Source organism: Nothobranchius furzeri, chromosome 2, assembly GCF_043380555.1.
Source record: "Nothobranchius furzeri strain GRZ-AD chromosome 2, NfurGRZ-RIMD1, whole genome shotgun sequence".
In the NCBI taxonomy this organism is placed as follows: domain Eukaryota; kingdom Metazoa; phylum Chordata; class Actinopteri; order Cyprinodontiformes; family Nothobranchiidae; genus Nothobranchius; species Nothobranchius furzeri.
In genome coordinates this window covers 13,532,591-13,546,964 of record NC_091742.1, presented here as the reverse complement: position 1 = coordinate 13,546,964, position 14,374 = coordinate 13,532,591, and the positions used below count along the sequence as shown (strand labels likewise).

Below are 14,374 nucleotides of genomic sequence, written 5' to 3'. Positions count from 1 at the left end.
GTGTAGGACGGAACTGAACATCCCACCACCCAAAAACGTTTCTTTTAATTTCTGAAGGATTTCATCTATCTATCTATCTATCTATCTATCTATCTATCTATCTATCTATCTATCTATCTATCTATCTATCTATCTATCTGTCTGTCTGTCTGTCTGTCTGTCTGTCTGTCTGTCTGTCTGTCTGTCTGTCTGCTTAACTCCAGAGAGGAGGAGAGTAGAGAAGGAGGAGGAGGCCCACAGGGAGACTTTGGCCCAACTTGTGTGAAACTTTTCTGTCATTCAGTACCGAGGCGCACGAGACAACAGCGCGAGCTCCGCAGCGCGCGCGCCAGGCAGTCAAACCACATATGACGAGATGAATCGACTTCTTCTTCTCCTCCTGTTGCTTATCGACGCGTTGCTATGGCAATGCTGCCATGCCCAGCAGAGAGGTAAGTCCTGAGCCTCGTAGGTGGTCATACTCCGTGGCTCTCCTCCGTAATGAGCTCGCGACGCTCCTCCGCCATTGCTGCTGCGATCACTTTTAGCCAAAGGTATCGTGCCAGAAACTCGTTGAGATTCGCAACACAACCTCTGAATCGGTTACCGAAAACTTTCCTCACAAATGCTTATTTTTCATTGCCTTTGGGCGGGGGGATGTAAATGAGACGCAGCTGGAGGAGTGGGAGCGCACGTGCTTGGGTCATGGTGGTGATGCTCGGGTTCGCCCTGGTGGAGGTAGAGGTTACACATGGAGATATTAGTCACTTTTACAAGATTCACCTCAGGCACATACAACAGTCACGAGACCCAAGGGTTTAGCTGCCCACATGCGCACGTTTAGAAGCACATCTGAAGGAGCTAAACCAGTTGAAAGAGTTGTATAAAGATGGATAAAGTTCCATGTTGTGTATTTTCTGGGAATAACACTTCCTGATCTCCATCACAATGCTTTGATCTGATAAGTTTGGGGGGTTGGGGTGGGGGGTGGGCGGGTACATTCCACAAAAGATCACAAAGTCCAAGTGGAGACACTCTGGAGTTGATTTTAGTTTGTTCGTTCAACTCCTGAGTGTCCTCACCGCGCTTTGAAATTACGCGGGAAATCTCTTTTGACCCGGGATATTATGATGTAATTTTGAGCAAGCAGGTTTATGTGGAAGCCTGTTACCATGGTGATAGACTCAGTCCTAGTTCTGGAACTTTATAGAATGAGGGGAAAAAAAAACCAAGAAGTCCCCAAATTCAGGGTTGGAAACAACCCAGACGGGTCTGCTCATATGCGCTATTCATTATTTAGTTTCTGATATGTGTGACTACTATGAGAATTATTCTATCCATGCAACAGACATGTGTGTTTCTAGGCAACAAACATCTGGGGGTGACTTGGAATGTTTGGCACCGAGACAGTGGCAACAATTGTTGAAGCTTTTCCTAAGCAGGTGTCTTCACCTACCTCTGTCCCTTTGGTGGCAGGATGCTGCTATCCTGTAAGGTTGTGATTGGTGCAACATCTGCTTCTCTGGGGAACGCTGGGTTGTAGGCAAGCCGAGCTCTTGGTCATACTTCTGTTAAAGTGTTTATTTGCATGACTACAGAATTTCAGATAGACACTTGAAAGATGGGAACAGTTTTTCTCTTGTCATGCTTTGTTCCTATTTATCTTCCTCAGAACATCTCCTACTGGTGTGAAACCCAGAAGGGCTCTGGACCTCCTGCAGAGTGTGTGTGTGTGTGTGTGTGTGTGTGGGGGGGGGGGGGGGTGGTGCTGTAGGGATGGGAGTGTTTTAGCATAGTGTGTGTGTGTTTGTGAGAGAGAAAAGAAGTGGAAGAGGGTGGGAGAGGCCATCTGTGTTAGGAGCCTCATTACCAGGCGTGTCAACCAGGCATGCCCTCTATCAGCGACGGAGCTCAGACAGACACCAGGAGATAAGCAGAAGAGGAGAGGGAGGACGGGGGTGGGGGTGCTCAAGAGGTTTTATGTATTGAAGGAGACATTAATGACAGAGAGAAAATGGATGAAGAGCAGGTAGATGGAAGGTTTAGAGGACCTGGGAGAGAGGATGATGAGACACAGATGATAACAGAGGGACTGAAGTATACACAAACAGCAAGAGTCTAAATTAAAATGGAAGCTTTCCAACCTCTTTTCTTGGGATGAAAACATGTTTTTGTGTTGGTTTTACAGTTCATTGGAGTTTAAGTCTCGACAATAACAACAGCACAGATCCTGCTGCAGGCATACCTGTTCTCAGTCAGTAATAAAGAAACTAATGGATTGCTGCATATTCACCTGTTGGTCAATCAACATTATAAAAATGCAGAAAAATATATTTAAAATGTGAAATCTGTAGAAGTTAATTGGTACAAGAAGGTCCTGGGTAGGACCTTTTAGTTTGTAGTGATGGGAATTCCGGCTCTTTTTAGAGAGCCGGTTCTTTTGGCTCAGCTCACCAAAAAGAGCCGGCTCTTTCAGCTCCCAAGTGGCTCCTCAGATTTTCTCTTTTGTAGAGTACATTTATAACCAAAACAATGCAAAACTATATGTAAAATGATTTACTAATGTAAAAATATGCAATATATCAAATATTTATCATTTCTGTGGATTTAATAACTGAACACTTTAAGAAATCTCCACTTTCCGACTGCTGGCGCTCATTTTCTCACTGTCTTCGTCGCACTCTCCTCTCTGTCGCTCGCCTTTTTCCTCCTCATTTCCTCTCATCTCCCTCCACCCGCATGTGCTCTGCTGTGTGTCTGATTGTGATCCTCCCTCTTCCCCGTCCCTACTGCTCTGTGTGTGGACAGTCTGGACACGCAGTCACACATGTTGACCAATCGCCTGTAGCTTTCACCAAAGCAAGAGGGGAGGGGGGAGGGGACAGCTCCCAATGACGAGCTGGCTCCCGTCATTCACTTCAAAGAGCCGGCTCTTAGAGCCGGTTCGTTCGCGACCGACACATCACTATTAGTTTGGACTTTCTTCTCATTCATGGGTGTTTTATTTTAGATTTAAGAGGTCTTAAGGTTTTAGTCTCTCCCTGTGATGAACTGATTAACGGTATTTTTTTTGTGAAGCAGTCTGGCTTTTCTTTAGAGCCCACATTTTCTTGAGCAACAAATATTAAGGCATTTAAAAATCTTTCTTAGGTGTGGAAATCAGTCTGATGTTGGTGCTCATGAGAGAGGATGTTATAAAATTGTTAAACTGACCTCACATTGGAGGCATCAGTGACGCGGAACGTCGCTGCTTCAATTAGAATCCATTATAGGCTACAGGGTAGGTCCAAACCAGCCAATGGCGAGTAATTTTCAGGTGTGTCCCAGAAGCAGCAGGCCGCGCCGCCCCACGTTGCACCGCGAAACATAGGATCAGGTTCTAATTTTGCCACAAGCCGCTTCTGGGACATGTCAATTTCTACAATTAACATATGGCTTGACAGGAATTCCCATACGGTTTCAGTGAAAAACATCCATTAATTTTCAAAATAAAAGACTATTGCTGTAATTGCTGCAATTTCATATCTATGTGTATTACGTCAATACATGTGACCTAACGGCTTTTTTACTCCTAGCATCATTTGAGAAGTGCAACAGTGTGTTTTTATGGCTTTAATCCTGGCAGTAGAGAGAAACATCATATATGCCATCAAACGGTGACGTCTAACATGAGTTCCTCCTTTTTGGTTGATGGCATAAACAAACTGTAACCTTTGAAGTCTCGAGGGATTTTGTGATCTTGCAAGTCCGGCGAGGAGGATGATGGAGAAGCCACTCCATGGCTGAGAACCTCACGATGTGGGCTGGTACGCCACAAAGCACGCAAGTAAACCATTCCACTGCCGTTCCACGCCGCAGATGCCTCCATGCTCCACTGTGAAGGAGACATTAGAAACAGAGCCTCTACAAATGGTGCTGTAACCAAGTCTGTGGCTCTCATTAATCATTTCCCTCCTATTCAAGGTAGAGTTGATGATTCTGGAAAAAGTCGTTCAACCAAGCTACATTTTGAAAAAAACACAATTCAAAGGCTCCGCCCATAAGCTATGCATCCAGAGTACAGAAGAATGCCAGACTTATGGGCTCGATACACGGGAGGCGACAAACCACCGCAATCATCAAAATTCGTTGCTGTCGCTTTTATTACCTGACACATGGGAGGTGACCCGTGGCCAGCGGCAAAGCCGTCGACGCATTCTGTTCCCTGGCAAAATCGAATCTTCCATTGTTTTGATTGGCTGTGTCAGGTTGGAGGCAACTAAGGTTATTTAAGCGGTTCAGAGTTTAAAAAAAGCGGTAGATATGATGTTTCACAAGGTGCTTCTAGAGTTATCTCTATATTCTTTGGTAGAAATATTGTAAAGTTCTGGGAAATCCCTCACAGCAAGTATCAACTTCTCCTCTATGTTTGCTCGGAGATGTACGGAGCATCCTGTCCGGTCATTGGTCAGTGAATGAAACTTCCGCTGATTGGTCCTCGTCCGAGTGACAGCGATGAAAAGTTGTAAATATTTCTACTTTCTGGGATCGCATCGCTGGGTCGCCTGTGCACGACACGTGCACGAACGCAAAATTTCACACGCACGTATTTCGCGTTTCGCGTAGTAGGAGGGAGACCCGCGATTATCGCTTTGTCATGCATGTCTCATTGAAAATGAATGGAGGAGAGGCAATGTCGCCTCCCGTGTATCGAGCCCATTAATGGATAGTCAACCATAGACCATAAAAAGACAACCATTAAAAACATATCGTCATCTTACCTTTTCATTCCATTGTTGGCACCTTTTCTTCGATAATTCCTAACTTAATGTACCTACGTAACATTTGCAGAGCCTCCAGACCTATGACAGACTCCTCATACTTGGTGAGAAGATCTCTGGGCTCTGTCCCCAATAAAAGTTTAAGAGAGAGAAGATTCCCTGCTACATCTGCTCAGACTAAGGAACCATATGCTAGCTAATCTAGCTAAGCTAGCTCTCGCTTCACTTCCTGTTCAGCTGCTCCTAGCCGAGAATGCGTGATTCGTGCACATGGGGTTATGAGGAGAGGGGGAGAGAGGTTTTTGCAGGATTGTACGTTTCAGAGGTGATAAAACAATTGTTTTATTTTTGATAAAACATACTTTTATTGGTTTTATTTTAAGCACAAGGTCAAAAAGCTCCACTAAAACATCACAACACCTTTCAGTCACATCTGAGTACCGATTTAAATGTGTTTTACTGGTTTTCTATTTCCAACACTCAAACCTATTTAAGAGAACCTATTGAAGCTCAGACTTTTTCTTCCCTTTTGTTCATAAATCATCATTTGTTAAGCAGCACCGGTTTTATGTCTGTTTTGCTTCGGCCGCTTTGGCGTCGATGTCTCAGAGCCGATGACTTTGGGGCGTTTTTCTTGTCCGAAGTGTAGGTTTGATTTGCGGGTAAATGCATACTTTCATGTGGGCTGAATCCAGTTTTTAAACAAACAGGGAAATCAACATTTTTATTTTTAAATCCATGTGACTTTCTCATGACACTGACATCCCACTGAAACGTCATTATGCATCTTGAAAACGCAAAAGTATCAGGAAGGTTTAGAGGACTGATTTCCCTGTTGATGTTTATCACACGTTGGTGCAATCAGATGTGCAGCGTGATACTGTAAAGTATTTTCTCTTATCTCAGAATTTATTGTATAATAACAAATAGTAATTTTTGTAGATAAACGGTCCCTTCAGAGCTCCACAGAAGTGTTTATAAGGTTATGGTAAAGGGGATTAAACCAAACTGGGCTGAATGTGATGTGATGAAGACTCAATAGAGGTCTTGCAGTGAATGTGATGTGACTCCAGAATAAATTCCTTTGCCCGGCAGCGAAATCAACAATTTTACAAGGTGAATTTATTCCACTGTTTCTAAAACATTTTGATCTTACTCTGCTATGCTAATATCAGAGCAGCCAAGCTTAGCTGAATGGATTTGATGATAAACACCAGCGGGTAAGCTCTTAGACTGGTTCCCACATTCACTGAAAATAATCAATTTGTCCTAGAAAATCAGAAAAGAAAAATGAGGGGGAAAGCAAAGATACAGAAAGGGTTTGTTAGGAGAGCTTATTGGATAGAAGTGCTGTTTAGATCTGAGACAAAACAAAGCTGTATTTGTTCTTTTTTGACTGTGAAGAATGAAAATTTGGTCTAAATCAAATATAAATTAAAGGCCTGACAATCTTGATAGAAAATACAAAGTTCCCACCACTTTTCATACCAGATTTGTAATCTGCAATCAGTTTATATTGATAAATTATGGCATTATCCCTCTGGGATTGAATTTTGAATTTGAATTGAATTGAATTTAATTGAATTAAAGACGATTTGGTAAAACTCTGAAAATGCATTTACGCAGAAAATCTTGTAATAACTGAAGATCTTGTGCAATTCCCTTTGAATATTGGTTTTGAGTGACTCAGCTACTAACACATCAAATTTTAACTTAATGACTATAAATTCTTCTGAGTTGCAGCGATTTTTGGGGGAATTTTCCACTCCTGAAACAATATTCAAGGTCGGGATGAGTTCTGTGTCATGTGTTGTGTGGTATACAGGGGTTATGAAATGTGACTAACACCTCATGACTAACTCTCAGTCAGCAATAGTGCAGTCACATGAAAATTAAAGATGTTGGAAATTCTGCTCATTCCTTGTGAGGGAATCGCATGGTTGAAGGGGTGGCGATACGTTATGTATCACAATTACCGGGGAGGCGATACGTTCGGTGATCACTCCTTCCAGACTGTTGCACCTCAACTCTGGAATGATCTTCCTTTATCCTTACTAGGGTTGTCACGGTGTGAACATTTTTATTTTTTATTTTTTATTTATTTATTTATTTTTTTACCGTGTCCTGTCTGGCTGTGAAGCCAACAGAATTGATGTCTGAATGCTGGTGACAAGCATTACAGATTTACTCTCAGGTGGAGCATCAAAGCGTCTGCTTTTAATGTCACGCCTGATACTTAAAACTTTATTGTTATTGTTTTGGAAGGCTTTGTAATTCCGAACAGACACGGAGTCAGTGGTGAAAGAGAAAGGAAAAGACAAAAGGTGGGGAGAGTGGGGGGAAGGGGGTGGGGGGGTTCCACAAAAATAAACAATAATGAACAAGAGTCTGCTTCTAGACCTGCAGAAAGAGACAAGAAAAAAAAGCAAAAGAACAAAAAAAATGGGACACAACAACAATACAACAAGATCAAGCTATCACTGCGTCAACTTGATAAAGAAATACATAATCAACATTGTTTAACTGAACAATCACACGATAATAAATCGCAGTGCATTAAGTGCCCATCGTAGTCTTAAGACATGTATTTAACGTGCCCAAGCCCATACTTTTGAGAGCACCATGTGAGCATCTGTGTGTGTACACGCGCTTGTTTATGTAAGGTTTCTCTATAGGAGCGTCTAATAGAGAGTGTGAGGGACCACAGATCTGCCCCCCAAAGATGCATAGGAGACGGGGGGAGCTCCCAAGTCCCAGAGATCCAGGCGCTGCCCCAGAACACAGGAACCCCAAGGAGACTGCGACCAGAAAGGCCCCCGCTCCCCTCGAGAGGCACAGAGGATCGCCCCGGGGGGCCACAACCAGCAGCCGGCAGTGAAAATGCACGGTGTGAAAATTTAACCTCACGGTTATTGTGACCAAAATTATCACGGTTTTCGGTATTGTCGCGGTATTTTTTTAAACGTGTTACATTTTCAGACAACTAAATAAACCCTGTATATCAGGAAAATATTGCCCTCGGTTTGTGTCTAAATTTTGCCTAAAATTTGTTATTTTGTAATTATGTTGTTTGTTTGTTTACATTTTCCCCTTCAGTCTTTAAAATGCCGATATTTGCCTGTGGTTTCTTATTTTTTGTCTGTTTGGTGTCGTCATTTAAAAATGTTAGATCGGGTGGTGCTCAGTGCTTAAGTAGCCTTCTGATCAGATACTTTTTTACTCTTACTTGAGTAATAAACCCTATATCAGGAAAATATCCTCGGTTTGTGTCCTTCCAGTGAGCTTTGCAGATTTGGGAAAATGTCATCAGGCAGTCATCTTTGTTAAATTCATGGTTGTTCTCGGAGAGAGACCAACTCTTATCTGCTCCTGAGAGCCCCGTAATGCATAGCGTCATTTCAACATGGGGGTGTCCGCGACACGGTTTATATGCAGGTAGCGGGCGCTGCGGCTGCTTTATATAGCAACTCGTTGCATTCTCCCTCAACCCAAATCCTCGGGTCACGCATTTTAGCTAAAACGCTAACGTTAGCTTGCCTTGCGTTGACTGTAGAGTTGTGGGTGATGGTCACGCAGATGTGTCATGAGATTTGAAGCGTTGCTGCCTTTCACAGACACTTTTTCTGCATGTGCTGCGAACAGGATAGCCGTCTTCTATCAGCTGTCCCTCGGCATTCTTCAAATATCCAAAAAATGCCCGTACTTCCCACTTTGTCTTCTTTGAGGGATAATAAATGTCCTGAGCGCAGCCGTCTCCTCCTTTGGCCATTATTTCAGCTTTAGCCTCAAGAAAGTTTTGGTTGTAAACAACAAAGTGCGCATGTGCCGCCGGCAACTTCAGCAGATGATACGGTGGCTGGTAAGGGTCACCGTGCCTACACCGCAGCCACGGTAATCCACCGAAATAATACATTTTTAAAAACAAGACAGTTATTATTATTGTCAATTTTTTTACCGGGGTTTACCGCTACACCGGTTACCGTGACAACCCTAATCCTTACGCAGCATTGACAGTCTGGACACTTTTAAAAGACAGCTAAAGACCCTTTTATTTTTAAGATGCTTTTACCTAAACCTTTTATTGTCTTATTTTTTACTCAAATTTTTAATTTTTTTGTCTGTTTATGAAAATTTATCATTTTATGACTTTATTTTTTAGATTTTATGATGTTAATCTATTTATGATTTTATGACTTTATTTTATTCTGTTTTGATCTATGTGAAGCACTTTGTGATTCTATGTCTGTGATAAGTGCTATAGAAATAAAATTTACGTAATTACTTACTTACGTTGTGCATCACAATTACCGGGGAGGTGGTACGATATATCACAATAGTAAAAGACTAAATTTAATCTGATAGCTTTTGCCAGATGTTCCGAGGTCTCCTTGTTCCGTCAGAATGAAGACAGTAAAAATCAGACGGTGGAGTTTGAGTAGCACCACACAAAAGAAACAGTAAATATTTGCGTGTAAAATCGTATAAAAATCACTGCTTTAAAATATAAATTCTGAATCATATTATTAAATATCATAAAACTTCAGTGTGCTAATATGTTCTTAAATCCCTAACATTTAGTGGTGACTTATTGTTTGTGATATTTTGCTAACAAACACATTCAAGTGCTCACCAACACATGCAAAAACATCACCTGCCTTTTGTCTTCCAGCGTTGGTCGATAACTGGCTTTCCCATCAACGAGATGGATAAAGTGTGATGGTTTTGCTGTGCGGCATCTTTAAATAATTAAAAATAACGTCTATCCTTAATAACTACAAGGCATCTCAGCAGCAGTAAATAAAGCTGAAGGTTATTAATCTTTCTGATGTATGAAGCCAGGCTCATTACAGCACAGTGTTTAGCATGCTAACGTTTACAGCTCCAGTGTTTGTGAAGCTGTCTTTGGCAGGCAAGATGTCACCTCTGACACTGTGTCAAAGACAAGTCACATGATCACAAACAGGTGTTTGTATCGCTATAGCTGCTAAAATTAGCCAGGTGCTAAGTCTGACCAGTCTGAATCTGATAGTGGAAGCTGGAAAAATAAACATTGCACAATATATTTTAGTTGAATTGAATTGTGTTTTAAACTAATATTCGTGTGTCTGGCCTTAGGTAGAGAGGCTGTCTGCTTGGTGAACTCGTACTAGAGGCAGCTTCTGCAGGAGAAGACGATGATAGCTGCAGGCTCCGTCCTCCATCCTGATTTTGGCACCAGAAGTGAACCTGCTGGCTGAGAGCGAAGCACACCATTAGGAATCGGATGCATTGGAACTATAAGTTATTTATGATATGATAGGGCTCCATGTGGAGGGATGTTACAGGTAGACAAAGAGAAAAGCTGAGATTGGAAATTATTGGGACTTCTCGAGACTCCAAACATTCCAAAGCACTGAGTAGTTTTTCCACATCACACTGGAACAGGGCGTTCCTAAAGTTAGCATAATGGTGCAGGATGGAGAAAGAGGAGCCAAAAACGGGCTTTATGCGATCGGCAACTTGCTTTTATTAATAAACTGTACGGTCAATGCAGCAGAGAAGTAAATTACATGAATATGACAGCATCTTGTGCTTCTGCCATGGAAAACATGTAGGATTAAATATCCCTGCAGAAGTTTTCCCTATAGGAAGAAAACATGGATTGTAGCTTAGTTCACTTTCATTTAATGGGTTTGCTGGATTTCTGGAGAATAGTAATGGATTCAGGACCTTGTTTCCATGAGTGAAAAGGCCTCTTCAGACAGTTGATTTGCATTTCTCATTATTAGCATGTAAGTTGGTTAGTTTTGTTGCACTAGCATGTTAATATCTGACTTTTTCTCCTCTGTGTGGATCCATTCTGCCCCCCACAAAGCAACGTCTTACCTTTAGTAAAAGCCAGGTGTGTGTGTGTGTGTGTGTGTGCTGGTTGTTTTGTTGTCAGAACAGCATTGATAATGCTGAGGAGAAAATCAATAGTTAATTCTACCAGGGACACAAAAGCTGCGCTGCCCGGCTCCATTCCACGGTGGGCTTGGACGCAGAAAGAAGCGGGGCATGAGTTGATGAATTGGTAAGCGGGTGTGCGTGCAGGCTCATGTACGTGTGCTCGCAGCGTTTTCAGTTTGCTGGACCAAAAGAATAGACTAAAATATGGATTTGCAGGAAACCATATTAAAAGAAATTGCGAAATAGATCTGATGTTTGTGGGAAAAGGTCCAACATCCACTTTGAATTGATTCCACTCCCCGTTTAACCTGCTCGTAAATAATCCCGCGTTGTGTTTGCAGCTCGGCACGGAGGAAATTAGAGCACGTGTAACGCTTCCCCAGTGACACCAGTGAAATAAAAAGCAGTATTTTCTGAAGCCGAGCCACAGTACAGCACTCCAACATGGCAGGAGTGACCAGAATTACCCATCTTCACTCCAAAGCACCAGGATGGTTTCATTCCTCTGACCTTTTCAGGTTTTCTGACACATCCGCAGCAGCCGTGGTGGCAAACAGCTCTCCAGCAGCACTTTGTCATAAGTTTAGCAGGCAAAGAGCTAAAGAACAGAACTCAGAAAGCTGCTTTTTAGAAGTTTTCGTGAAAACTAGCCTTTAAAATTTGTTTTGAAGCTGTAAAACGATTCAAACCCTAACCATCTTTAGTTTCAGATCTCTAATCTGTTTAACTGCTGTGAAAGTGGCGTTACTTTTTAAGAGAAGCTGTCTTCATTTCCTGAACCAACAAAATCCCCAGCACAAAGTTAAGATGGCTGTTTTTGGTTTGGGATGCTTTCAGAAGCTGAACCGGTCTAGAAATCTCAAACTCCCATCACGCAAGACGGACGAGGCGAATTTTAGACGATGTCTGCGATGGTCGAGGGTTTGTTCCACAGACTGGCTGACTGTGCGTCGGCTGCAGGGGTTTGTGTTTGAAATGTCGCACCACCTGACATACAGATGTAGCGCTAAGAAAACAGCCCCGCTGACCCCACACACATACACGCGTCTGCAGCTGAAGAGGGTTTGGAATGACCTGCTTCTTCATCTCTGAATGTCATCCTCCCACATCTCCCTCGCCCTCTGATCTTTTGGGGTGCCTTCATTTTCCCATGAGGCTTCCTGTGGTCACACATGGTGTCAATAATGAGCCCCCCTACAAGCAAACACACACACACACACACACACACACACACACACACACACACACACACACACACACACACACACACACACACACACACACACACACACACACACACCTCCTCCGCTACTCGAGAACCTTCACCCCTCACCCCCTTCCTAACCCCCACCTTTTGGTCTTTCATTGACTCCTTTTCCCCCGACTGCTCCTTTCTTCCTCCAATCATCTACTCCTCCTCTTTTCCTGTGTGTAGGTTCGATTCGTTTTTATTTCACCCCACAGACCAGATGTCATCAGAAGAGAAACTAAAAATCTGCAGCTGCTCATCAAAGATTTTATATAAAACACTAAACTGCTGCTGATGTTCCTTAAAGCACGGTGTTGATACTGGATTTCTAGATGTCCCTGCCCTTGCGCCCTCTCCTCTGTGCCTCCTTGTCCTCCCCCTCTCCCCATCCTCCTCCCCCACCTCTGCTGTCTCCCTTTCATCCTGTGTAGGAGTACCCCTGACAGCCTCTGTGGCCAGAGCTGAGCTCGGTGCCTGGTCTCCGTTTGTTTGCCTTACTCCTCCTTCACCGTTGGTTCTGGAGGTCTTATTGTTTTTTTTTCTGCTTAAATCAATTCCTTTCAAAACCTCTATTTATCCACCGTGAGCACACTGAGAGCAAGCTGTCTTACAGGAAGAATCTGTCAGACACAGGCCTTTCAAAGAGAGCCATAAAGCTAGACAAACACCCCCTAGCTTTAGTTTGTTGGGTTTAGTTTGGTCAAACTTCTGTTTTAACTTTTAGAAACTCAGTGAATTTGGTGGAGGGTTCCTGTAAGCTGCACTATTGCATTAAGCATAGAACTGTGCTAAATGAATCAGATGATGAACTTTTCCATGTTTTGCCAGTGATTTTACAGAATGAAGCATCAGAATTATGGAGATGATTTCATTTGACTGAAAACTGCTTATATTTGCTAAATCTGCCTTTATTCTGCAGGAATACAACCAGTAAACCTCACAGTGGTTGTGCATTTCTGTATTTCACACATAATTTTAACCCTAACTGTGTGTATTAGGGATGCCGATGTTAGTCATTTTTTAACGTGTCGTATCGGTCCAATAAATACAACTGAGCCGATATTAGCAACCAATATTTTTTTCCATCTAGTTTCCATTTGTTTATCTGTTTCAGAAGGTGAGGGGGTGAGGTGTATTTGTTTAGTCATGTGAAAGTTTTTGTAATCATCTCAGAAGCCTAAATGTGTGTGTGTGTGTGTGTGTGTGTGTGTGTGTGTGTGTGTGTGTGTACATCATAATGAAAATCCAACTTTAATCATTTTCATTTAATACAAAATCTGCAGATTTTAGAAGCATTAATGTCAGTATATCGGTAAATATCGGTTATCGGCCGTAACAGTGGTATTAATATCGGTATCTGCCCCAAAATTTCATATTAGTGCATCACTAGTTTGTATGTTTTTCTCTTCATGATTTGATGATTCTAACAAAAACAGAAAAAATTCCAAACTAATATATTTAGGGATGCACTGATAATTGTTTGGGGCCAATACTGATATCCAATATTACCGTCACTGCATATGTTTTCGCACTTACTGTTAATGGCTCTTGTTTTGCGACTGAGTGACATCACTTCATCAAGCCTTTTATCCATTCCACACTACAAAATAGGTAAAATTTGTTTGATTTGTGCTGATATCGTACCCGATTTATATCGGTATCGGTCAATACTGAAGGCTGCAATATCGGTATTGTATCGGTTTATTTATTAGTAAATAAATAAAAGAAATAATAAATTATTTTTGCTTATATGTATTTTTATTTTATTCATGTATTTATTTGTAATTTATTTTAGTTTCTTTTAGACTTTTTTTCTCCAAAGTTTTTCCTGTCTTTCTTAGATATTTTCCTCTCTTCCTGTGCGTTTTTCTACTCTCCTGTATGTGAGCTTCAACTTTGCCTTTGACAAGCATGCTACCACAGTTCAACGATGGCTGATGCCTTTCAGGGGTTCATAATAATGCATACACAATTATATAAAATATTGAATTGATCCACACAATTCGAGTCACTTGGTATGGTGAAATGAAAGCAACCCCAGAATACAGCCTTGAGGAACTCCACACAGGGTGTTCTTGTTAACTTCCAACTGACACGAGATAGTTTGTGTTTTATGTCAGTTTCAGACGAGATTGATGTTGTCCCAGAAAGCCACGTGAAGTGTTCCAGCCATTGGGGGGTTTAGATGTGGTTAACAGTTTCTACTGAAAGGCATCAGTCAGGCTCCAGACAAATCAACACCGCCAGCTGTTAGAGTCCACTTAACACAAATGATTTACAGATGCTGTAAACCTTCTGACAGTGCTCAGGACATTTTTGCTGTGGCCTCATAACGTTGCTCTAATTCTTAAGGGAAACACGTAAAGCTTTAGCAGTAGTTTTACTACGCTTTTAGTAATTTTGTGTAAAAGCGCTCAAACGGTTAAGAGATTTTAATACTGACTGTTTTAGATGCGTT

General features: G+C 42.0%; 1 protein-coding gene across 6 annotated transcripts in view; it reads left to right on the top strand.

The window, feature by feature from the left end:
* The first annotated feature begins 250 nt into the window (after nucleotides 1-250).
* The window catches only part of lama2 (laminin, alpha 2), a 246,629-nt gene continuing 232,505 nt past the window's right edge, over nucleotides 251-14,374 (top strand). For all 6 annotated transcript variants that reach the window (XM_070544166.1, XM_070544163.1, XM_070544160.1 and 3 more), the window contains exon 1: nucleotides 251-431. In XM_070544166.1, the coding sequence (XP_070400267.1) occupies nucleotides 356-431 (76 nt within the window). In that variant the 5' untranslated portion in view covers nucleotides 251-355. The remainder of the gene's footprint in view (nucleotides 432-14,374) is intronic.